This window comes from Mus musculus, chromosome 2 (genome assembly GCF_000001635.26).
Source record: "Mus musculus strain C57BL/6J chromosome 2, GRCm38.p6 C57BL/6J".
Lineage (NCBI taxonomy): Eukaryota > Metazoa > Chordata > Mammalia > Rodentia > Muridae > Mus > Mus musculus.
In genome coordinates this window covers 119,627,867-119,653,384 of record NC_000068.7, presented here as the reverse complement: position 1 = coordinate 119,653,384, position 25,518 = coordinate 119,627,867, and the positions used below count along the sequence as shown (strand labels likewise).

General features: G+C 42.5%; 1 protein-coding gene and 1 pseudogene across 3 annotated transcripts in view; both read right to left on the bottom strand.

Moving 5' to 3' along the window:
• Nucleotides 1-3,219: 3,219 nt before the first annotated feature.
• Nusap1 (nucleolar and spindle associated protein 1) overlaps nucleotides 3,220-25,518 on the bottom strand; it is a 31,868-nt gene continuing 9,569 nt past the window's right edge. The window contains exons 4-12 of one of the 3 annotated variants that reach the window (XM_030246564.1): nucleotides 22,880-23,048; nucleotides 21,519-21,603; nucleotides 19,567-19,665; nucleotides 17,798-17,907; nucleotides 14,822-14,937; nucleotides 13,651-13,808; nucleotides 9,485-9,601; nucleotides 6,187-6,295; nucleotides 3,220-4,492 (exon numbers count right to left, since the gene is read on the bottom strand). In XM_030246564.1, the coding sequence (XP_030102424.1) occupies nucleotides 4,396-4,492; nucleotides 6,187-6,295; nucleotides 9,485-9,601; nucleotides 13,651-13,808; nucleotides 14,822-14,937; nucleotides 17,798-17,907; nucleotides 19,567-19,665; nucleotides 21,519-21,603; nucleotides 22,880-22,882 (894 nt within the window). In that variant the 5' untranslated portion in view covers nucleotides 22,883-23,048 and the 3' untranslated portion in view covers nucleotides 3,220-4,395. The remainder of the gene's footprint in view (nucleotides 4,493-6,186; nucleotides 6,296-9,484; nucleotides 9,602-13,650; nucleotides 13,809-14,821; nucleotides 14,938-17,797; nucleotides 17,908-19,566; nucleotides 19,666-21,518; nucleotides 21,604-22,879; nucleotides 23,049-25,518) is intronic. The other 2 variants (NM_133851.3, NM_001042652.1) reach the window with 2 other exon arrangements.
• n-R5s204 lies at nucleotides 22,149-22,267 on the bottom strand (annotated as a pseudogene).

The window sequence follows — 25,518 nt, the reverse complement described above, 5'->3', positions numbered from 1 at the left end:
ACAGGGTTTCTGTGTAGCCCAGGTTGTCCTGGAACTCTCTGTAGACCAGGCTTGCTTCAAACTTAGAGGTCTGCCTGCCTCTTCTTCCCCAGGGCTCGAATTAAAGGCTTATACCACCACCGCCTGGACACAATCTCAGCTGTTAAGCTTCAGCTTTCACATTGTTTGATACTCTGTATGCCAGGCTAGCTGGCTGGCAAATGGCTAGGGAGTTTCCTCTCTGCCTCCCTGTTGCTGTATCGCTAGAATTATAGGTGTGTGCTATAGAGTATCCAAGACAGAAAGATAGCCCACTGAGCCATCTTTGTTCTGTTACTTTGATACAGGGTCTCACTGTGTGGCCTAGGCTGGCTTATAACTTGTGATCTTTTTGGAGCCTCCTGAGTGCTGGGATTATAGGCCTGTGCCAATACATCTATCTTAAAATTCTTAAAAAATATATTTTAGGTCTGCCTTGTCTACCATAGTGAGCCTAAGACCATCCATATTATCTACCAATCCACTGCCTAAATAAACAAAATATGAAATTTGATTACACTTCTTTTGTTTAGGGGCACGTGTGGACATGAGAGGACACATATGCAGGTCATCAATAGCTTTAGCAGCAAATACCTTAACCCACTGGTTGTAAATTTATTTACATTTAGCTTCCTTAATGTCATATCTAAGAAGTCATCAGTTCATCCAAGACTAATCTTATATTTTTATATAAATGTTTACATTGTAAGAAGGAACCAAACCAAACCCATTTTGAATAGAACTTCTATTTTGAATAGGGGTCAAATAAAGTTTAAGTTCCAAAAACCTTCTGAACTAACTGACATTCTGTTTGAGGGAAAGAGACATTTTTGTGGGTAACTGATATTCTGGTTGCCAAGTTGAGCCATGAATGTTAGGTTAGCTGGATAACCCAACCAATGGGAACAGGGTAAGTACCACAAAGACATGCTAAGGAAGTCCCCTATCCCTAAATCCTCATTGATGGGATAACTTGGCACAGATATTAATAGTTTTGTAGTTCAAAGACTCTGTTAGGCTTAATATTATTCTGAGTATAATAAGTTTTTCTCATCTAAATACTAAGATAAACATTAGAAGATGCAGTCAGCTCCTGTGTCTGTGCAGCTGCCCCTGACTAGTCAGTTTTTGCTGTCTAATTCAAATAAATATCTTGCTTTGCTGGACTCTTGTGCCTGCTTGGGTTGTTTTGACTTCAGACCCTAACAATATAAAGATTTACTTGTCCCAGGTGGCGGCAGCACATACCTTCAGTCCCAGCACTTGGGAGGCAAAAGCAGCTGGATCTCTGAGTTTAAGGCCATCCTACTCTTACAGAGGCAAGTTCCAGGACAGCCAGGATTACATAGAGAAGCTCTGTCTTATAAAATTTATGGGGCTGGAGAAATGGTTCAGGGGTTAAGAGTCATGAGTTTAATTCCAGTGTACATGTAGATAAAGCACTCATAAAAAATACATAAAGCTTAAAGAAAGAAAATTAAAATAGTTTTGGAACCTTATTAGAGCTGAATAGCCATAAACACTTATAGACTCTAATTTTATTGTTACACTTATCTTTATGACAAAACTACAACTTTGATCACTGTACCTTGTAGTAAAGTTGAGAAGTATTTTACCTTTGTATTTTGTAAGATTTTTCATTATTGCCAGGCAGTGGTGGCGCACACCTTTAATCCCAGCACTTGGGAGACAGAGGCAGGTGGATTTCTGAGTTTGAGGCCAGCCTGGTCTACAAAGTGAGTTCCAGGATAGCCAGGGCTATACAGAGAAATTCTGTCTTGGAAAAAAACCACACACACACACAAAAGATTATGATTTGTATTTCCATATGAATTTTATTTCAGCAGAAAAAAAAAAGAAAAAAATGGATTAATTAAAATTGTATTCCAGCTGGGGAGTGTTGGGGCACAGCTTTAGTCCTCGAATGAGTTCTGTGAGTTTGAAGCCAGCCTGGTTTACAGACTTTCAGGACAGCCAGGGCTACACAGAAAAACTGTGTTCCCACCCCCCCCCCCCAAAAGTACTCAGTTTATTTTTGAATGCCTTCATTTTAATTTGTTATTATAGAGACATGAAATTTTTAATTTAAACCTTTAGTTTCAGCAATATTTTTTAGTTTTTCAGTGTAGAAATCTTCATTATAGTTTGAGTATGAAATATCTTTCAAAGGCCCATTTGCTAAAGGTTTGATTATTGCCTAAGGTGCTCCTGAGGTTTAATAAATTCTTTAGGACTTAAAGCACTGTTTTTGTAGTTTTGAGATGGCCACATTATATAGCTTTGGCTGAGATGAAACGCACAGTAATCCTGCTAAGATACTTGCCACTAAAAATAGGAGTCACCTCTGGTGGTTTTGATGAAAATGGCTCCCATAGGCTCATATATTTGAATACTTGAGCGATTGGTTGTTTGGGAAAGATTGGGAGATATGGTTTTGGTGAGGTGTGTCACTATGGGTGGGCTTTGAGATTTCAAAAAGTCCTGGTCATTCGTTTTTCTCTCTGCTTATTTGTGGATGAGGATTTAAGTAAGCTTTCAACTACTACACCAGCAACATGCCACTGTGTGCCTGCCTGCTGCCATAGTAGTCATGGACTCTAACCCCCTGGAACTGTGAGCCCCAAATTAAACACCTTTATTTTGTAAGGAGCCTTGGTTATAGTGTTTTTGTCTCCCACCAAACCCAGCTTAATATATATATATTTTAAAAGATTTAATATTTAAAACTATGTGCATATGTGTGGGCATATACACATGAGTGCTGGGTGTCGTGCCCATGAATACCAGAAAGGATGTGGGAACCCCTTTACCTGGAATTATAGGCAGTTGTGAGCTGCCTGACTTGGGTCCTAAAAATTAAAGAGTCCTTTGCAAGAGAACCTGCTAATTACATGACAGTGCACACATCAAAGAGAATTCCAGGACAGCCAGGGCTACAGAGAAGCTCCGTCTCAAAAAAAAAAAAAAAAAAAGGTAGTACAGACCCTTAACCACTGGGCCATCATCCAGCCTTTTAGTTTTTGCTTTATTTTTCTCCTTCCTAGAATCAAGCCCAGGTCCTATGCGTGCTAGGCAAGAGCCCTACCACCAAGCCATACCACCCAGTTCTACAGTTTGTTTTTAAAAGCAGGGTCTCGAGACTGAGGCAGACAGTGAGCTTCTGCTCCTCCTGCCTCTACCTCCTGAGTACTGAACTATAGATTTATGCTACCACATTCAGCTTAGCTTTATTGACTTATAGTATATACAAATAGAACTGTTGGTTATTAACCTTGTTATCGTACTATTTCTGGTAAGTTGCAAGGCCTTAGATTCAAAATGTAGTCAGTAACAAAGGGAAAAACAAAAACACTTCTTTATAGCCAGGTATGGTGGTATACATCTAACTCTGCACTCACCTGGGAGGTAGAGGCTGGGGGATCAGGAGTTCAAGGTCATCTTCAGATACAAAATGAGTTTGGGACCAGTTTGCCCTACATGAGGCCCTGTCTCAACAGTTGTGGAAGACAAGTGGATGGAGGAGGTGTGTTTACTGATCTCTGATGTCCATCCAAATCCTGAGCAACTTACGCTTAAAACAATGAACCTATCACAGTGAAAATTTTTATTTATGAACATTGTAAGCATTACACACATCTCAGAATCTCTGTAAGGCAGAGCAAAGATCAGAAGGTCACCCCTTGCAGCTTTCCTCTCTTTACTACTTGTAAGAAAAAAGTCTGCCAATGACAGTAATTCTTACAGCAGCAATTCTCAGCTTTGGTTTTGGTGGTACAGTTCAGGGACAGGAGTGTGATAGACAAGTGTTGTACAACTAAAGCACACCCTTTGCCCTGTGGCTTTTATTTAACAAGTAGAGAGAGTAGAGGTTTTCTCGTTTAGGATTATAATGAATGACAGATGGCAAATACATGAAAAGTCAGAACAAGGCTCTTATAAGCTAAAACTTTTTACCTTGATAAAATAAGATTTCAATAAGACTAATAGATTTTCCAGGCTACTGAACAAAAATGTGGTCTTCCAGCCTCCCTTTTCCTATGAGCGATATCTTATTTTCTCATGCTAAGATTCTGCTACAGCTTGTGCAGAAAAGGGTGCAGGTCATCTCCCTCGGAACTATCAGGACCTTGACATGAAAAACCTCTGTTAAGAATCATGAGGACAAGTCTTTTAAAAATTGGAGATGTATAGGGCATTAGATGAAAACTACTTTAGTTATGAACTTTAAGGTGATAATATATTCTCAGATATAGCACAGAAGAGACACTACACAAATTATGACCAAAAGTTATGATAGAAAAGAGCTTTTGACTGAAGTAGAGAAAGAGTAAAAAACATACAAAAGGAAAACAAGTTAGAGTAAAGGAACAGACAGGGTCACTGGGCTTTAGTCACACCCAGGTTTCTTCGAGCTTCCAAAAGCTTTTCTTTCTTCTCCTTTCGTTCTTGCTCTTGTCTCTTCCATCGTTCTTCCCTAGGAGGGACAAACATGTTCCATGTTAGGCTCAACCTAGACTCTCTGACAGACACTGTAAACAATGTACTGCTGGCCTAACATCTAGTTAAATGGCATCTACTGGGTACTGGGTACTGGGTACTGGACTGTCTTCCTTCCTTCCTTCCTTCCTTCCTTCCTTCCTTCCTTCCTTTCTTTCTTTCTGTTTTGTTTTTTGTTTTGAGACAGGGTTTCTCTGTATATCCCTGGCTGTCCTGGAACTCACTCTGTAGACCAGGCTGGATTTGAGAACTCAGAAATCTGCCTGCCTCTGCCTCCCAAGTGCTGGGATTAAAGGGGTGCGCCACCACTGCCCGGTGGCACTAGACTCTTAAGGGTTTCAATTTGTCAGCATTGTCTGCAAAGGCTATAGTCAGTTAACTCAGCATTCTAAAGTCACACATGGAACAAGATCCAGGGGATACCTGGGCAACTGAATTCAGCATTGGTACTTTAAATTAAAAAAATTGTTTTGAAGAGAAATCTCACTCTTAGAAGTCAGTCATATAGCCAGGCCACAGTACTAGACTAGGGTCCAGTGACTACAGTCAAGAAAAAAAAAGTCCAGGTTTATGTTATCCCATAGGTAGAGAAAGGTCTTGGTGGAAATGGATATAGGCAAGAGGTAGATGATAGAATACCTGTATCAGGGGAGTCTCAAGCCATAAACCTAGACTCCTTTAAGGTCTGTGCTTGGCTTGGGTCTGTGTGGGGCTTCACTCCTTACAATGCCTAGTTTGCTTTAGAGTGAAGAATTTATACTTGGCCATCCATCAGCATTGTTTGTCGACAGGGATATTTACAAGTCCTGTTGGAAAGGCAGGTCCCAAAAGAATACATTCTCAATTAACTACGGAGGCCTGGGTAAGCAGTATTTGGGGTGCAGTGTAAACCCACTTTGGAATCTATTTTTCTAGAAATGAAAATACTTAACAAAATTTATGTTTTTAGATAGACTATCATAGCTGGGTGGTGGTGCATGCCTTAAATCCCAGCACTCAGGAGGTAGAGGCAAGAGGATCTCTGAATCCTGCCAGCCTGCTCTATGGAGTTCCAGACAGTCAGGGATACAAACCCTGTCTCAACAAAACAAAACAAAACAAAACAACAAAAAGCTATCCTGTATCCCAGGCTCCCAGCTCACTTTGAAAGAAAGGTCTAAAAGTGACTGGCTGGAAAGAAGACTGATCGACTATGGCTGGAATGAGGTTTGCCCAAGCCTCGTCCCAACTCTACTAACAGTATTGAGAGGTGATAGAATCTTTAGGAGGTGGGGCCAGAGGGAAATAAAATCAGGTTACTGGAACCACTCTTAGAGGGATTAATGCCCAGCCCCAGGCATGAATTAGCTATTCTGAGAGGAGGCTGTTGGGAAGACAGCTCAACACTGTCTAACATTGCCTAGCCTTCACGCCGTCCCCCTCACTCTTGAGTGCACACGTGTTATGCTCCATCTTGTGACACAGCAGAAGGCTCTACCAGCACCTGGGGCTTCTAGAATTGTAAGTCAAAGTAAACTCTATTCTCTGTAGAATGTCTACTCTCAAGCATTTGGTTATCACAAAATGAGCTGGAGCTTTTTGCTTCTAACCGAGCTTTCATATTCCACCCCTCGCATGCTCTGGTTCTCTATTGAAGTTGGAAACCCTGTACTGTGAGGTAGTTATGCGCACCTGGTTTGGAGATGAGGTTGTTTGTAAGTTTTCCTGTGGAAGGTAACTCTGCTTACACGTTCGTTCAGAGAATTGTTCTCTTTAGCTTGTCCCCAAGGTTTCAGCTTTCCTGGGTTAGAAAAAGCAGTGTTAACAACCTATCATTCACAGCTCCCTTTTCTCCATCTTTCAGCCTGCCTGCCTGTCAGCATTTTTACTGTTTTGTAAATATTACATGTAGATATTTACATGTATATCCTGCAGTGAGTCTTGATTTCACATTTCAGATGTAAACCATATTTTCCTCTAAAAATGTGTTTTAATAAAAAAAAAAAAGCCAACCCCGTGTTAGTTATTCCTGTGTTTCTGTGAGTGTGAGTCCAGCGGGTCTGAAGAGCTCATGCTTCCCTCTCCAGCCAGGGTTCTGGGAACAGAACTCAGACTGTCCGGTCTGTGCAGCACGACACCCACTCAGCACTCACTCGCCTGTGCCGTGCATGGTTTGTCAGTGCAAACATTTTTTTCTCTTTACATTTACTTGTGTGCCATGGCATGTGTGAAGTCAACAGATGACTGGCTGCCGCTGACTCTCCTACCATGTGGGTCCCAGGAATCACAAACTCAGGCTGTCAGACTTGGTAGCAAGTGGCTGTACCGCTGTACCTGTGCTTTACCACTTATTGGTGTGTGTCATCTTTTGGTTTTTCAAGCCAGGGTTTCTCTGTGTAGCCCTGGCTGTCCTGGAACTCGCTTTGTAGATCTGCCTGCCTCTGCCTCCCAAGTGCTGGGATTAAAGGCGTGTGCGCCACCACTGCCCGGCACATGTCATCTTTTTATTTTGTTTTTTTAACTCTGAGGAAGTCACAGGAAAAGTCCCCAGTATGGGGGGCTAGAGAGATGTAAGAGTATCTGCTGCTCTCACAGGAGCCCCAGGTTCAGTTCTCAGCCCCATGTCAGGAGGCTTCACATCACCTGTCCCTCCAGACCCAGGAGACTGGACAGCACCTGGCTTCCCTGGGCAAGTGCGCTTAGAGGCACACAGAAAGACAGACAGACAACACACATCATTTTTAAACTAATTATACAACAATCCAAATAGAGCAGTTACAACCAAATAATTTATCTTACAATTATGTTAAATATCAAAATACTGTTCTTTTTAAAGAAGCATTTAATAGTTTAAATATTTTAAAGGTTTTCTTTTTCTTTTTCTTTTTTTGGTTTGTTTTTTTTGAGACAGGGTTTCTCTGTATAGTCCTGGCTGTCCTCGAACTTGATTTATAGAGCAGGCTGGCCTCAAATTTACAGACTTCCTCTGCCTTTGCCTCCCGGGTGCTGGGATTAAAGGCATGTGCTACCAGCTACCACTGGCCAGCCCTAAAGAAGTTTCTAGTAATTTATATATGTCTGTCTGAGTATGTGCTATTGCAAGCCAGAGTTGTGAGTTCCGACAAACTGGAATTATAGATAGATGTGAGCAACTTGATAGGGACCTGGGAATAGAACTTGGGTTCTTTGGAAGAGTAATAAATATTCTTAGCCGCTGAGCCATCTCTCCAGCTCCATGGTTTTTGTTGTTGTTGTTTGAATTTGTGTGTGTACCTGCTGAATCTCATGGGTACCACGTGCATGCAGGTGCCCACAGAAGCCAAAAGGCTGTTGAATTCCCTGCAAGTGGAGGTGTAGGCCACTTTGAACTACCTGGTATGGGTGCTTAGAACTGAGCCTGTGTTCCCTGCAAGAGTATTAGGTGCTAAGAACTGCTGAGCCATTTCTCTCTCTCTCTCTCTCTCTCTCTCTCTCTCTCTCTCTTTCTTTCTTTTTTTTTTCTTTTTTGGTTTTTCGAGACAGAGTTTCTCTGTGTAGCCCGGACTGTCCTGGAACTTACTCTGTAGACCAGGCTGGCCTCAAACTCAGAAATCCACCTGCTTCTGCCTCCCAAGTGCTGGGATTAAAGGCATGTGCCACCACTACCCTGCGAGCCATTTCTTTAATGTCCTCAAGACTTTTTTAGTGAGAGGGTTAGAATTAGGTAAAAGATCTACTGTAAAGATGATGGCTACCGTAGTGTATTTTATAGCTGGGCATGGCAGCTCTCACTACTAATTCCATAGCTTGGGAAGCCGAAGGAAAAGAATAGCCATGAGTTCAAGGGCATACTGGAATAAAGAGGGAGTTTCAGACTAGCCTGGCCTTTACAGTGAGATGCAGTCTTAAAAACACTCACTGCTCTCAGCCAATGCAATGTGCGAGGCTGGCCTCCTGCTCCTGCTGCAGTGTCACCCTGCCATGTTGGACTGAATCTTCCTATTAACTACTGTGATACAACATGATGGCCAGCCTCATGCTCTTGCCACATCACCTCTGCCACCAAAATGAACTATACCCATCGCCAAATGTGAGGCATAATAAACCCTGACTCTTCATACAAAACACCACAACAAAGATCGAACAACAAAAACCGCATACACATAATAAAGTGAATGTGATAAATAAAACTACTAAGAGCAGAACTAAAATGTTCTAAAAAAAATAATAAGTGAAGTGAAAATCCATCACTCTGAAGTTCAAAGTCCTTCTTGGCTTCGAGCAAATATGAGGACAACTAGACTACTTGAAGCCTGCCTCAAACAAAGAAAGGAACAGAAACTCACAGATAATTATCTCCTCTGTTCTCAGTAGCCAAACATGAAAGGTTCACACGGGCTACCTTTAAGCTGACACTGATCTGATGACAACTTATACTTTTGGTTAACAAATTTGTAAAAGCCGGGCAGTGGTGGCACACGCCTTTAATCCCAGTGCTTGGAAGGCAGAGGCAGGTGGATTTCTGAGTTCGAGGCCAGCCTGGTCTACAGAGTCAGTTTCAGGACAGGCAGGGCTACACAGAGAAACACTGTCTTGAAAAACCAAAAAAAAGAAAAGAAAAGAAAAGAGAAGAAAAGAAAAGAAATTTGTAAAGCAGATCAATTTTTTTTTTTTTTTTTTTTTTTTTTTTTGCTTAATGGAAAATCTTCTAAGTCAGGGATTCATGTGAAAGCAGGGTCAGAAATTTGCATGGTGAGACTTCCTCCGAGTCAGAGTGGTCTTTTCTCTTGTAGTGTTTGGATATAGACTTCAGAGCCTCATGCCTGCCAGGAAGCACTTTACTAGTGTATACACTGTAACAGCACACACACACACACACACACACACACACACACACACACACACACACACACATACACGCCATGCGCACACATACAACACACACCTCCAGCTTTCATGCAGAGCTCTGGAGTCTTCTAGTAGCCCTGCCCTCCCAGACTATCCCACATACCTTTGTGTGGCTTGTAGTTGAGGGGACGAGACAAGCTTGCTTTGAGATCAAATACTGGCTTCTTACTAGAACTTGGAGTCTGTGTTGCTTCAGTCATCAACTTGAAAGGGGTAATAACTGAGAAATACAAAAATATTCAAATAAACAAAACATCAAAGAACTTAATTTTTGGGTTTTTTTTTTTTTTTTCCAAGATAGGGTTTCTCTGTATAGCCCTGGCTGTCCTGGAACTCACTCTGTAGATCAGGCTGGCCTTGAACTCAGAAATCCACCTGCCCCTGCCTTCCAAGTGCTGGGATTAAAGGCGTGTGCTACCACGCCTGGCCTCAAAGAACTTAATTATTGAAACAAAAAAATATAGAGCTTAAAAGTGTACTTATGGGCTATAGAGATGGCTCAGTGGTTAAGAGCACCGACTGCTCTTCTGAAGGTCCTGAGTTCAAATCCCAGCAACCACATGGTGGCTCACAATCATTCGTAATGAGATCTGACATCCTCTTCTGGTGCATCTGAAGACAGCTACAGTGTACTTAGATATAATAATAAATAAATCTTTTAAAAGTATACTTTTTAATTTTAATTTTATTTTTAATTCATTTTTTACACTCCATATTCCATTCCCCACCCCCCTTCCACCATTCGACTGCTTATGTCCCACACACACCTCCTCCCCACCCCACCCCAACCCCACCTGTCCTCTAAACTCCCTGGGGCCTCCAGTCTCTTGAGAGTTAGGTGCATCGTCCCTGAATGAACACAAACCGGGAAGTCCTCTACTAAGACTGTGCTTCGATTTGTTTTCCATGTATGAGCGTTCTGCCTACATGTGCGTTGTGTAACACGTGCATGCCCGTGCCCAGGGTTGAGAGGGCTATTGGATCTGCTTCCCCACCACATATATAACCATCATGGGGACGACAGGGCACAACGATAACAGCTGCACTTGAAAAGTTCAAACCCGTCTCAGCTACACAAGATCCAGTCTCAAAAGCAAATAAAAAAGTGAGAAGAGGGCCAGAGAGGTTTGGAGCCTGCACTGTCCTTCCAGAGAACCTGAGTTTCTTCCCAGCACCCACCTTGCATGGTTCACAACTTCCTGTTAGCTCCAGGTCCAGGGGAGCTGACTCTACCTGTGCTCATGTGCTCATACCTACTCACAGATAAATACACATAATTACAGAACATTCATCAGATGCGCATGGTGGTACACACCTTTAATCGCAGGACTCACGAGACAGCTGCCAGTGGATCTATCTCTGTGAGTTCAAGTACAGCCTGGTCTACAAATCAAATCCAGGAAAGCCAGGGCTCTCTCTGTTACTCATCAAACCTTGTCTCAAAAACAAAAACAAAAAACCCCACGGGGGGCGAGGGGGCTGATGAGATGCCTATGGTTAAGAGCACTGACTGCTCTTCCAGAGGTCCTGAGTTTAATTCCCAGCAACCACATGGTGGCTCACAACCATCTATAAGGGGATCCAATGCCCTCTTCTGGCATGTGGATGTATATGCAGCAGGGTACTCATACATTCACACTCACACACACACAGAAACACTTTTTTAAAAATTAACTAATTAGCCGGGCATGGTGGCGCATGCCTTTAATCCCGGCACTCGGGAGGCAGAGGCAGGCGGATTTCTGAGTTCGAGGCCAGCCTGGTCTACAGAGTGAGTTCCAGGACAGCCAGGGATACACAGAGAAACCCTGTCTCAAAAAACAAAACAAAACAAAACAAAACAAAAATTAACTAATTAAGCTAGCACATTTAATAATAATCCCAGCACTGAAAAGGCAGAGGCAGGAAGACTTGTGACATAGAGACCAGTGCGGGCTGCACATGTCAATCCCAGGACAGCCTGGAACAGTGTGAAACCCCTCTCTCAAATAAAGAAAAAGAAGCAATTAAATAGGGGCAAAAAGATTTGTAGCTCTATTTACTAGTAAAAGCTATTTACTATCTAGTAATGTAAATGTTTATATCATAGAGTTAAAATGAGGATGGTATAATTTATCAAGCCTTATTGCTATAGTTGAGCACCAACTATCTACCACATTTTTATTTCTTTCCCTTCACAGCGGAAGCTACTCAGTCATATTTAATGCTAACATTTGTGAAGGAAGAGATAAAATCAAGAGTCACCTAGCTAACCAATTACAAAAGAGAATTTAAGTTATCTATTGTGGTAATGGCTCAAAAGCAGGAGGTGTCAGAGTGGGGGCGGTGATAGCCGGAGGTGAGGGTTTGCCCTTGAGTACACTAATCTTGATCCTGTTTCTGAAAGAAATTGTACTTCCATAGTATGTGATATGTTCTGGAGGCACCCATATGTCTTTAGGGGATAACCTGAATTATGTCCATACCATTGAAACACTGTTAAAATAACTGAATAAGTTTGACTCATGAAACATTCTGTTGAGTTAATAAAGTCACAGAAAAAAAGTTAAAATTCAGATGTGGTAATGGGGTGGGGAACCATCTTACTTAATGAGACCCTGCATGACTTAGCAGAATGAGGTAACCGTTTTGGTCTGGGCTTCGTGTCTTTTATCTCTGAGCATGTTTGAACCCTCTTATTATTGTGAGGTAGGTGCTTTCAGGCTACAGCCCTTTGTAAAATGACATAGACACTAGCCAATTTTTTTCTGACCACCTCTGCCCAGGCCAATTCTTCCTGTTTAGAATGCTAGGCAGAATGTTTGCCGGCTGATGCTGGTATGGGTAAGGATAAGACAGGGCCAGATGAGAGGTCAACAAAGAGGAGAATTCTTTTCATCTCTGCGCTGCACGTGTGTATGAGAGAGATACACAGAGAGGAAGAGAGCAAGGAAGAACACGTTCTGAGGTCAGGAATCATCCACTTCTTCTCTGAGAAATGTCTCTCACAATGGTCTGGGTCTCTCCAGCCACTGAGTTCCAGAGAGTGAACTCTGTCTATGTCCCCCCATCACTGGGATATAATAAACGTGTTACTGCATCCAGATGTCTTTTAGACAAGGGCTCTAGGAATCGAACTCCGGTCCAGTGCTTCAAAGACAAGTGCTTTTACTCACTAAGTCATCTATCTCCCTAGCTCTGAGTTTAATTTTCTGTCTTACTATTCAGTTAAGCTGGTAATCCACATAGAAACCCTCTGTCTCCACACCGATCCCCACCACCAGTGAGGCTCTCCTCAACCTGAAATATCAATTGCTCTGCCCTACAGACTTGGTGATCAGTTTTGTTTTTTTTAAACTCTTGTTGTCTTCTTTAAAAAAAAAAGATTTATTTTTATTTTATGTATGTGAGTACACTGCCGTCTTCAGACACACCAGAAGAGGGTATCAAATCCCATTACAGATGGTTGTGAGCCACCATGTGGTTACTGGGACTTAAACTCAGGACCTCTGGAAGAGCAGCCAGTGCTCTTAACTGCTGAGTCATCTCTCCAGCCCCCTTAGTAATCATTTTCGTATAATCAAAGCTATCAGACTGACATTTTCAAGGAGACTGTAAGGAGAATCTTGGTGTGAGTGTGTGTGTGTGTCTGTGTGTGAGTGAGAGAGAGAAAGAGAGTGTGTGTGTTTGTGTGTGATCAAATCTATGGCCTTGCACAGTATGTAGTCTCTACTACTGCGGTGCACATTTTCATTTGAGCCCTGCCATCACTATCACACCTGGGCAGGGTTTAATGAACCTCAGTGTCAGGCAAGTAGTTAGCGCATGTAAGTCCCCAGGTTCAACCTTCTGTAACACAAAAAGAAGTAAAACAAAACCCGTTAGTGGGGCTTGGAGGTGGCAGCTAAGTAGAGCAAATAGATGTTGAGAGCATCTTCCTGTCCTACTGCCAAACCTGTCCGTGAAGCCTGGGCTTTGGAAGCCTGTTCCTGTCAAAGGCTTGGAGGACCACAGAGATTGATTTCCAAGATCTTTTTCTTAAATCTGAGTCCTAGAAGGGCTGAAAGTACTTCAGGAAGGGTCACTGTCTTAGGACTCCTTTTCAATAGAATGGAGCCTGTAGCAGGTGTGTGTGTGGTTTTTAGCTTATGTCTCTGGCATTTCTTCCACCAGGGTAAATGAAAAATATCCTATTGTGGTTTTGCACTTGACTTTATACATATGTAGAGACTTAGAGAAAGAGGCATGTTTAATTTGGGGAAGTTACAGATTTAAAGAACTTTCTTTTACCTGCAATAGAAGTCCTTTCAGTGGCCTTTGACTTGGGTGTCCTGAACACAGCCTGGCCTTTTGAAGCACTCCCAGGTGCAGTCACGTGTGGAGACTTTCTGGCTGGTGTCTTGGTCAGTGAGCACTTATGTTCATTGTCTTTAGTAGCAGCTGAAAACCTAAGGGCAAGAATGGAGAGAAAGATGTGAGTCTTTGTATGGAGAGGAACTAAGGTCAAGCTTGTAAATGAGACCACTGGACCATCACCAGGTGCTTTGGTGGCAGCAGCTGCCTCGAATGATCTCATTTGGTGGAGTGATATAAATGAGGACTCTCCACTCAGGCCGAATGTCAGACATGTATCTTGGTGATGTGCTGGCTGGTTTATATCAACTTGCCACAAGCTAGATTTATCTAAAAGAAGGGAACCCCAGGTGAGATCCATAAGATCCAGCTATAAATTAATCAGTGACTGATGATGGGGGTAGGGCCCAGCCACTTGTGGGTAGGGATACCGCCTGGGCTGGTGGTCCTGGGTTTATAAGGAAGCAGACTGAACATGACATGAGGAGCAAGCCAGTAAGCAGTATCCCCTTCGTGACATCATCTCCTGCCTCCAGGTTTCCACCCTGTCTGAGCTTCTGTCATGACCTCCTCCAAGGATGAAGATGGATATAGATGTGTAAGCCAAACAAACCCTTTCCCCCTCAAATTGCTTTTGGTTATGGTGTTTCATCACTGAAATAAATAGTTCCCCTAGGACAGGGGAAATACAGACATGTGAACTCCTAGCGCTGGTGAGCCAACTAGACTAGCCTACTTGGTAAGTTCCAGGCTGGTGGGAGACTCTGTCTTCAAAATCTGTAGATGGATTGTGATGACAACTGGAGAATGTCCTCTATCCAACAAACCTAAACACACACATAGACACACTGACACACACACAGAGACACACTGACACACACAGACACACTGACATACACACAGACACAGAGACACACTGACACACACAGAGATACATAGACATGCACACAGGCACAGATACACACATACACACACACAGGATACACTGCAAACATATCTGAACATGAGGAGTGTAGCTCAGTGGTAGAGCCCTTGTCTAACACCGACGCCCTGGACTTACACATGTGCATACACACCCAAGTAACCTTTTCAGTGAAAATCGTTTTACCTGACATTCATTTTAGTTGCTGAGTGGCCTTGTGGGCACTGCTGCCTGGCAGGAGTACAGGGTACAGAGAGCCTTCCTCTTGGAGGAACTGGGGTCACTATCCCTTTTTTGTCAAGCTGTTTTGAAAAGAAGAATAAACACCATTTTAGAATCTTGGTCTCAGGCTGCAGGCTAGCTCTAGCTCAGTGGGTAAAGACAGAAGCCTGGAGACCTGTGTTCCTTCCCCACAACCACACGGGAGGAGAGAGCCAGCCCCAGAAACTGTCCTCTGACCAACAAGCGCACAATACGACTTTAAGGTAATAGCTTGTTCTCAAGCCGGGTGGAGTGGTACATCCCTGTAAGCCCACCACTTGGAAGGTGGAGTGAAGACAACCAGGAGTCTAAGGGCAGCCTCAGCAAGAGACATCTGCAGGCTAAGTTAGATACACATACAACGCTATTCTCAGATAAACGTCGCCTACTAAAGAAGAAAACGGAAAGGAGAGCACTGCTCTGGAAGAGCAGCCAAGTAAGTGCTTTTCTTTTTTCCTTAGTTTTGGATTAATTTGATGTGTACAGGTTTTTGCCTGCATGTATGTATGTCATGCACCATGTGATGCCTGGCGCCTAGGGAAGGCAGAAGACAGTGTTGCATCCCCTGGAAGTGGAGTCACACACTGTTGTGAGCTTCCATACAGGCCTAGGAATTGAACCTGGATCCCCTGGAAGAGCAGTCAGTGCTAGTATCATGCACTCTTCACTGCTGGGCCACCTCTCCAGCTCTACTCAGTCCCCTCTTCTTCTTCTTTTTTTTTTTTTTCCGAGACAGGGTTTCTCTGTATATCCCTGGCTGTCCTGGAACTCACTTTGTAGACCAGGCTGGCCTCTAACTCAGAAATCCACCTGCCTCTGCCTCCCGAGTTCTGGGATTAAAGGTGTGAGCCACCACCGCCCAGCTTCCCTCTTATTTTTTTAATTTATTATTTTAGTTTAATTTACTTTTAGTTTTAGAGACAGGGTTTCTCTGTGTAGCCCTGGTTACCCTTGCTCTGTAAACCATGCTGGTGGAACTCACAGAGATCTGCCTGCTTCTGCCTCCTGAGTGCTGGGATTAAAGACATGCACCAGCACCACCTGGCTTTAGTCCTCTTTGAAATCAACTTAATACTTTAAAAACTGTTTAGTGGGGATGGAGAGATGGCTCAGCAGTTAAGAGCATTGACTGCTCTTCCCAATGATATTTTATTTTCATTTATTCTTGTGCCAAGATGTGATGGCACATAACTTTAACCCCAGTGGGTAGATCTCTGAGTTTGATGCCAGTCTGGTCTACAGAACTAGTTCCAGGTCAGCCAGGACTACACAAATAAACCCCATCTTAAAAAACAAAACAATCAATTATGAGAGCACACACACAGTAAAAAGGTCCTGAGAGGACTGAGCCAATGCCAGGGTGATTCCATGACAGGCTGCAAACTGACAGTTTGGGAGACTAGGCCTAAGTTTCTGTTTCTCAGAAATGAGAACCTGGATCCAGGACCCTGTGGTCTTCAGCCAACCATGGCCACAAGCAGCCAATCTGAGGACACCTTGTCATAGACCCTAGAGACAGAGCTAACCAATCAAGGTAAAAGGACACACCCCCTCCCTGGAATCCCCCTAACTTGACAATAAACTGACTGTGGCTTGTGAGTCCACCAGGGGTCTCTATTCCCAAATGGGGAGACCAGAAAATTCAACTGAATATACGCTCTTTGCTTTTGCATACTCTTTGAGTCTGGGGTATCATTCTCTAGTGATTCTTGGACCCTAACAGTCTCACTCTATAGCACTGGCTAACCTGAAATTCCCCATATAGCCCATGCTAGCCTCAAACTCATGTGCCTGCCACTGCTCTCTAAGGACTGGGTTAAAGGCAAGTGCCACAATATGGCAGGATACAGTTTTTACGGAGTTTTAAAAATTCTGATGGCAGAAGGAAGCAATTTTAAGAAAGATGTGCCAAAACCCAAATAGGTCCATTTACATATATAGTCATTTGATGATATCTATATTCTCCATATTGTTAAATTATTTAAAAATTGAAACTTTGCTAAGTGTGGCAGCTCATGCCTAAAATCCTAGTACTTGGGACCCTGAGAGTCACTGACGATCCAAGGACACTCTGGATTACAAAACAAAAAGGACAAGCCTGGCATGGTGGAACATGGCTTTAATCCCAGCTCTTAGGAGGCAGAGGTAGGCAGATTTCTGAGTTTGAGGCCAGCCTGGTCTACAAAGTGAGTTCCAGGACAGCCAGGGATATACAGAGAAACCAAAAAAAAACAAAAACAAAACAAACAAACAAAAAAAAAAACAGAAAAACAAAACAAAACAACAAACAAGCAGTTCAGTCTAAGAAAATGAATTCTAAGAATTAACAAGAAACTGGAAATGGTGGCAAAAATCTTTAATCCAAGTTCTGCAGAAGCAGGAGGATCTCCATGAGTTCCAGGGCAGCCCGAGCTAAAGAATGAGACCCTGTCTTGAAAAAACAAAAACAAAAACAAAAACCAGTCACAAAAAATGCCAGTTGGTGGCTCAAGCCTTTAATCCCAGCACTCAGAAGGCAAGAAGAGACAGGTTGATCTCTGTGAGTTCGAGGCCAGCCTGGTATACAGAGTGAGTTTTAGGACAGCCAGGACTGCACAGAGAAAACCTGTCTCGAAAAACAAAAAACAAACAAACAAACAAAAACAGAAACAAATGAACAAGATGTAGCTGGAGAGTTGGCTCAGTGGTTAAGAGTTCTAAATATTCTTCCAGAAGACCTGGGTTCAGTTCCCAGGATGCATATAGCAGCTCACAACCACCTGTAACTCCTATTCCAGGAACTCAACCTGACTCTCATCTCCATGGGAACCAGGCAGGTACATATATACATGTAGGCAAAACACTCAAAAGACACAAAACAAAATGAATAAACAATAAAAACCATACGTTTAGTCTGCATACCTTTAGTTCATTAAGTGAACTGTGTTCTTTAAGGTGTTTCTTTTTCCTCATAATATATTCATCAATGGATTCCATTTTCTTAAAACGAGCCTCATGAAGCTTCTTAAAGTCTAGAACATTCCAAAGCATGAGAACTAGTAAGAGAAAAGTTCATTGCCGGGTGCGGTGGCGCACGCCCTTAATCCCAAGCACTTGGGAGGCAGAGACAGGCGGATTTCTAAGTTCGAGGCCAGCCTGGTCTACAAAGTGAGTTCCAGGACAGCCAGGGCTATACAGAGAAACCCTGTCTCGAAAAACCAAAAAAGAAAAAAAAAAAAAAAAAAAAGCTAAAAGTCCGTTTTAATCTTCCCTGTGTTTTTATCAACATTTATTCTCTTTATTCTCCAGACATTTAACTTTAATATCATCTTGGCTAAAACATTAATTCCAGATCACTCAGCTTTCACAGACTTGGGGCAAAGCATGCTCAGGTTAGAGATCATCAAGCGTTCACTGTCCCCAGAGACCAATTCCCTGACATCTTGGTTTGGAGAACAAAAGAGTTGTCTTTTTCCAATCCAGTTAGTTAAAGGGCCTTTATTTAATCATTACTAGACTGATTGTGTGTGTGTGTGTGTGTGATTGAAGTCCAGGGCTTCCTAAGCACATGTTCATTTGAGATATAACCCCTCTAGCTTGTGAAAATTGACAGTTTATATGCCGAGAAAGCACTGAATTAAGGATTTCCATGCAGGGTCAGGCAGTAAATGTTAGGCTATGGTTTCTGTCTCCTTTTGTTTTAATCCCCTTAAGAATAAACATCATGCTGAATGTGGTGGCACATGCCTATAAACACAACACATAGTAGGAAGAGACATGAAGATTAAAAATTCAAAACCAGCTTTGGATGCACAGTGAGTTTGGGGCTCCCTAGGCTATATTAAAAACCCTGTCTCAAAAAAACCAAAAGGCAAAAACTTTAGGTCAAAAGATTTAGAACTAATCACGGTGAGCAGGAGTGGTCTGTCAGCCTCTACCCTGCACTCTTCCGTTATTGTATGTCTTCTTCCTTTCTACATTATCGTTTTATATGTGTGAATGTTTTGTCTGCACATATGTTTGTATACTACTTGTATACCTGGTGCTCAAGGAGGTCAGAAAAAAGGGTTAGATGCCCTGAAACTGGAATTACAGATGGTTTTGTGAGTCACTAGGTAGGTGCTGAGAATTGGACTTGGGTCTTCTGCAAGAGCAACAAGCGCTCTTCATCTCTGAACCATCTCTCCATCCCCAATTACTGAATATATGATGAACAGTATTCTATTATAAATATATAATAATCTATGTCTCAAGCAAAATAAGAAAATTGTTCTTGTCTTTTAGGTGTATTAACACAGAATGTCACACTATAAGACAGGCTTGTCCAAACCATGTAACCAAGACTCTGGCTCCCAAGTGCTGAGTACAACATATACTAGTATTTCACAGATGTTATATCATCAGATATTTATTGAAGCCTTTCTGTGTGCTATTTGATGTGTTAGGTACTAAGTAGTGGAAAACGTATTCTCAAGTTATATGCCAACCCACTGAAGCCTGAATTACAGCCATTCCCCCCATTGAGAAAATCAGTGTGAGGATCAGGTACACAGTCCTAAAGCCAGGAACCTGGAATGGTGGATCGTGAGCCCTGGTCCCCACATCTGAGATTTTAGCTGCTGCGAACCACTGCCTATCCACCAAGAGTCTAAAGGAGGGCAGCTGCTGGCTTGGTTTGTGTACAGACTTACTTGGTGTTGTGGCTGAAGTCCTTTTATTGTTCCCAAGTTTAGAAAACTCATCCGTGCATAGAGATCTTTTTTCTAAAGGCTTCTTTGAATCTTTAATGTCTAAATAGACAAATATAAAATAAATAACATTTTTCTATTAAAATGTTGACTTGAATAATCAAAGATATTAAAAACTTCTAAGAAACATCTGTCTGGCCGGGCGTGGTGGTGCATGACTTTGATCCCAGCACTTGGGAGGCAGAGGCAGGCGGATTTCTGAGTTTGAGGCCAGCCTGGTCTACAGAGTGAGTTCCAGGACAGCCAGGGCTATACAGAGAAACTCTGTCCTGAAAAAAACAGACAAAACAAAACAAAAAAAAAAGAGAGAGAGAGAAAGAAACATCTGTCTGGGGCTGAAGATGTAGTTGGTACTTGAGCACTTGCCTAGCAAGTACAAGGCCCTGGGTTCCATCTTTAGCACTATCAAAAACTAGACAAAGAAACAAAAAAAGCATAAATTATTTTATCTGCTTCTTCTTGTTACATGTTATTTGTTTGGTATCACAGAGATGAAGTGTGTCTAAGTAGCCTTTTTAGTAACTGCAGGTATTATTTAACCAAAACACACCAAGTGGGCTTCTTCTTTTGAGACAGGGTATCTTTATGTAGCCCTAGTTCTGAAATTTACTATGAAGGCCAGGCTGGCCTTGAAAACATACAAATCTGCCTTTCTCTGCCTCCTGATTGTTGGGATTCAAGTGATGACCACTACAGCAGACAGAGAAGTTTCTTAATGTTAGATGAAAGATTGATTCTTTGTACATTGTTTAAGAAAATTCTCATTTAAGAAGCATACATTGATGTATCAAAAGATGGCCTAGTCGGCCATCACTGGAAAGAGAGGCCCATTGGACTTGCAAACTTTATATGTCCCAGTACAGGGGAACGCCAGGGCCAAAAAGTGGGAGTGGGTGGGTAGGGGAGTGTGGGGGGGGAGTGTATTGGGGACTTTTTGGATAGCATTGGAAATGTAAATGAGGAAAATACCTAATTAAAAAAAAAAAAAGCATACATTGAAGCCAGCATATGTCTATACATCGAAGCCAGCATATGTCTATAATTCCAGCCCTTGGGACAGGGAGTGGGGAGATCAAGATCGTTCTTGGCTACATAATGAGTTCCAGGCCAATGGAAGGTAGATGAAATTATGTTTTTCAAAAAAGAAGTCAAAACAATAAAATAATGCACACATCCTTCAATCAAGAAGCCCCACGTAATACATATGAGGCATATATCAACAACTTCTCTCAGAGTTCAGGGGAAAGTACATATGTGGGTGTGTGTGTGAGGGGAAGGGAAGAAAGAGAGAGAGAGGGAGGTAAGGGAAGAGAAGAGTGAGGGAAGGATGTTAGAAATTGTTAACAGTTGGGAAGTCTGAGTGGCATTCTGCACCACATTTCGTTGGTCCCTGTAACAGACCATCACTTCCCTAAATTCTTCCTGTCCATCTTCCAGCAAGTGTCAGAGCCAGGCAGAGATCTCCATGGCAACTGGCAGACTTCCTAAGGAATAAAATAGAGAGCACAAAGTGCTGTGGGGGATGAGGGGGTGGGGGTGGGGGTGGCAACTCAATTTTCTAAAACTAAAAAGGCTAGAGAGATGGCTCAGCAGTTAAGCACTTATTGCTATTGGAGCACTTGGTTCAAGTTCCCAGCACCCATACGGTGACTCACAACCATCTGTAACTCCAGTTGTAGGGGATGCCCTCTTCTACTCCACAGACACCAGGCATGTACCAGGTAAACATACATACCTGAAAGCAAAATATTCATACACATAAATTTAAAAAATCTATAAAATAAAAACAAAGAAATGAAAAATAAATTATTAGTTGAGAAAGTTTCCAGAAAATGTGGGTTGTCTTGTTTTGAGACAGTCTCTTGCTATGTAGGCCAGGTTGGTGTGGAACTTACTCTGTAGATTAGAGTAGCCTTGAACTCTGCAGATCCACCTTCTCAGTCTCTTAAATGCTGGAATTAGGGAAAGGGATGTAGAAGACTGAAAAAGACAGGTATTCACTCACTATGTGAAAGTGGGTGTCACCCCTCCCTGTAAGCAGCCTAGTTAAAGAAGCAGGCAAGTGTTTATAACAGCCAAGTTCTGCAGAAAGGATAATGAGAACAAAATGGGCTCTTTTGACATCAAGAGAATTACCATCCCAAACTCTCCAGAAATCTCTTATTCTGGTCTGGATAAAAGTCATGGCTTAGTCACTGAGCACTTGCCTGACAGCTCAAGCTCCTGGGTTTGGTCCCAGTACCAAATAACAAATGTTAAATAAAACTCAGTGGTCTTCTGCATTTATTTCTCGGCTTTGCTTTAATTGGAAAACATGTGAAATCCAAGTGTGGCTATGGTGAACTGTGATTCTCCAAAGATGAGTTAGTTCCCTAACTCTAGCACCATAATGTCAACTCTCTTAGGAACAGGGTCTCAAGATATTTAGTCAAACAGAGGTTGTTCGGTAGGTAGTATTCCAATAAGACCAGTGTCCTTAGAAGAGTGTTAGACACTCAACCCAGAACTCTTTTTAATATTTATTTAGCCTTCAGCACCTGGTATTCCCAGGTGGTCTCCCATCCAAGTACTAACCAGGCCCGACCTTGCTTAGCTTCCAAGATCACACGAGATGGGGCACGTTCAGGGTGGTAAAGCCATAGACAACCCCAGAACTCTTAAGGCTGAGGTAGGACGACTGCTGGGACTTTGAGGCCTACCTGGGTTACAGTTTGAGAATCTATCACAGGCCAAATGAACAAGATAAATGTCATGTGATAACAGAGGCAGAGAGCAGGGTATGGCACCAGGCCAAGGAACAACAGACATGCACAGCCACTACAAGAACAAGAAGCAAAGAAGGTACCCAGAGTCTTGGAAAAGCACGCTTTACTGATGCTTTGACTTAAGAGTCATATCTCCCAAATCTATACATCAATCAACTTCTCTTCTTTTTCTTTTTTTTGGGGGGAGGGAGGGAGGAGTTGTTTTTGTTTTCTATTTTTGTTGTTATTTTGTTGGGTTTTTTGTTTGTTTTTTGAGACAGGGTCTTCTCTCTATTCTATTGCCTGTGCTGTCCTAGAACCTACTATGTATACCACATTGGCCTTGAGCTCATAGAGATCCACCTTCTCTGTCTCCCAAATATTGGGATTAAAAGCATGCCATCACACGTGGCTCAATTTCTGTATTTTAAACTGCCTGGCTTGCATTCCTAGGAAAATAATCCACATGGTCCCCCTAGCAGTTTTAGTTTGATAATGTTATTAGCACACACCATTTACTTCTCCTTCTCCTGAAGAAGCCGCATTGCCGTCCTCTGGCCTCTGCTCCGGCAGAGAAGGAACTTCTGCTGTATCCCTGGGGTCTTGATTTTCCTGATTTTCTTGATTTTGGAAGTTACTACTATCAGTTCCTTTCATCTCCAAATGATCCTGCAACAAAGTCTGAAAGGAAGAAAACCAAGAGACTAACCAAGGGAGTATGAAAAAAAAGGGGTGTGAGTGTTGTAGGGGTTGGTCAGAGGAACAAGATGGGGTTAAGGCTTCTGAGCATGTGTGACCCAGTGCTCCAAATTATAATTTCCAAGCAGGCACTAGAGGTCACTAGGAAGAATGGAAAGATTTGTTCGCTTATGGATAATAGACCCAGATTCCTGACCCGTGGGGTCATGCCACTAAACACTACACACAGTGGCAAGAGCCTGGCAATAGTGAACAGTCTCTGGACAGGAAGTATCCCGTTTTGATCCAAGACCAAATTCGAAGTGAACCTATGAATTGCCAGGACCCTCATGGTGGAAGGGGAAACCAAGTTCATTGAGTTGTCTTCTGGCTTCCTACATGACAGCCATGGCATGTACCCCAGCCCCCCACACCCCTCCCAGCAAACACACAATGTTTTTAATGTAATTGAGGGGCTAAAGAGATGGCATAATGGTTAAGCAGAAGCCTTGAGTTTGATTACTGGCATCACATGGCAGGTCACCATCTTTAACTCCAATTCCAGGGAATCCAATGCCCTCTCTAGCCTCCCAGGGCACATGATACGTGACATACATGTTGGCCAAATACTCATCACATAAAATAAAATGAAAAAAAAATATTTTTTGGGGATTTTTTGTTTTTGTTTTTTGTTTGTTTTTTTGAGACAGGGTTTCTCTGTGTATCTCTGGCTGTCCTGGAACTCACTCTGTAGACCAGGCTGGCCTCGAACTTAGAAATCTGCCTGCCTCTGCCTCCCAAGTGCTGGGATTAAAGGCGTGAGCCACCATGCTCGGCATAAAATGAAAAAATTAAATTTAAAAAAATTATTAAGGCTGAGCATAGTGGCATACACATTTAATCTCAGCCACACAACAAATGAGGAAGCAGAAACAGGTGGATTTCTAAGATTTAGTTCAAGGCTAGCCTGTTCTACAAAATGAGTTCCAGAACAGCAATGGCTACATAATGAAACCCTGCCCCACTCAAAAAATAAAAAAATAAAATAAAGGGGGTAATTAAGAAAAAACAATTTAGCTAGGCAGTGGTGGCACACGCCAGCCTGGTCTACAGAGTGAGTTCCAGGACAGCCATGGCTATATAGAGAAACTCTTGTCTCAGGAAAGAAAAGAAAAGAAAAAAAGAAAAAGTTATTTAAAATTTTATTCTTTTTAATTCAAAAAAAAAAAAAAAGAAATGAGAAGAGAAAAGAAAAGAAAAGAAAATTAGGTCAGGCATGTTGGCTCAACAGTTGGGCTGAAGCAGGAGAATTACCACAAGTTTAAGACCAGCTGGGCTTATAGAGTTAGTCTTTAATTAAGAAAAACTACCACCACCAACAAGAGATCTGGCATGGTGGTACATGCCTTTAAGCTGAGTCTAGTCTACATTTTGAGTACTAGACTAGCCAAAGCTATATTGTGAGACCCTGTCTCAAAGGGGAAGAGAGAGAGAAAGGGAGATAGAAAGGGAAAGAAGGAGGGAGAGGGAGAGAAGAGATATTATGTGCTAAAATTTATATTTGATTTCTGCTGCTGTTTCACTATGTAGTACCAACTGTGTTTAACCTCATACCCTCGTGTCTCTGCTTCCCCCACTGACATTCTAGCTGTATGCCTTTATGCCTGGGAAGAGAAGTGCCATGTGAATAAGAGCCAAGAGTAAAGTCAGTGTGATCAAAGCAAGTGAGGAAGCACCTCGTTTCTCAACATGACCACACAAGCACAGACTGAGCATCACCAGGCTAGGAGCAAACTAAGGAAGAGACCTTAAAGCTCCACACTTCAGGCTGGTCCCTCTTTCTTCCATCTTTATTACAGTCCACCTATGTGACCACCATGTGAACACTCATATTATTCAATCAATTTTTGTAGGATTGCATGAATGCCAGAGGAGGGCATTGTGGGGGAGGTGGGAGGGGACCCTCTCTATTATTCTCCACTTTGTTCCTTTAAGGCAGGATCTCTCATGAACTTGGAGATCTTTTTTTTTTTTTTTATTTAAGATTTATTTTATGAGTACACTGTTGCTGTCTTCAGACACACCAGAAGAGGGCATCGTATCCCATTACTGATGGTTGTGAGCCACCATGTGGTTGCTGGGAATTGAAATCAAGACCTCTGGAAGAACAGTCAGTGCCCTTAACCGCTGAGCCATCTCTCCAGCCCCCAAACTTGGATATCTTGTTTTTAGGTTAGACCAGTGGCCAACAAGCCCCAGAGATAGTTTTCACTCTCCTCAGAGCTACAATTACAGGTTTGCATGGGACCATGTCTGGCTTTCACATGGGTACTGAGATCCGAACTGCACAGCAGCAAGCCCTCTTAATCCCTTAGCCAACCCTCATCTGTCTCCAGCCCCTTAAATGGGCATCTAATTTATACTTAGTACTAGTCATTTCTTCCCGAGTGCTAGGATCAGGTGTACAGTGGGG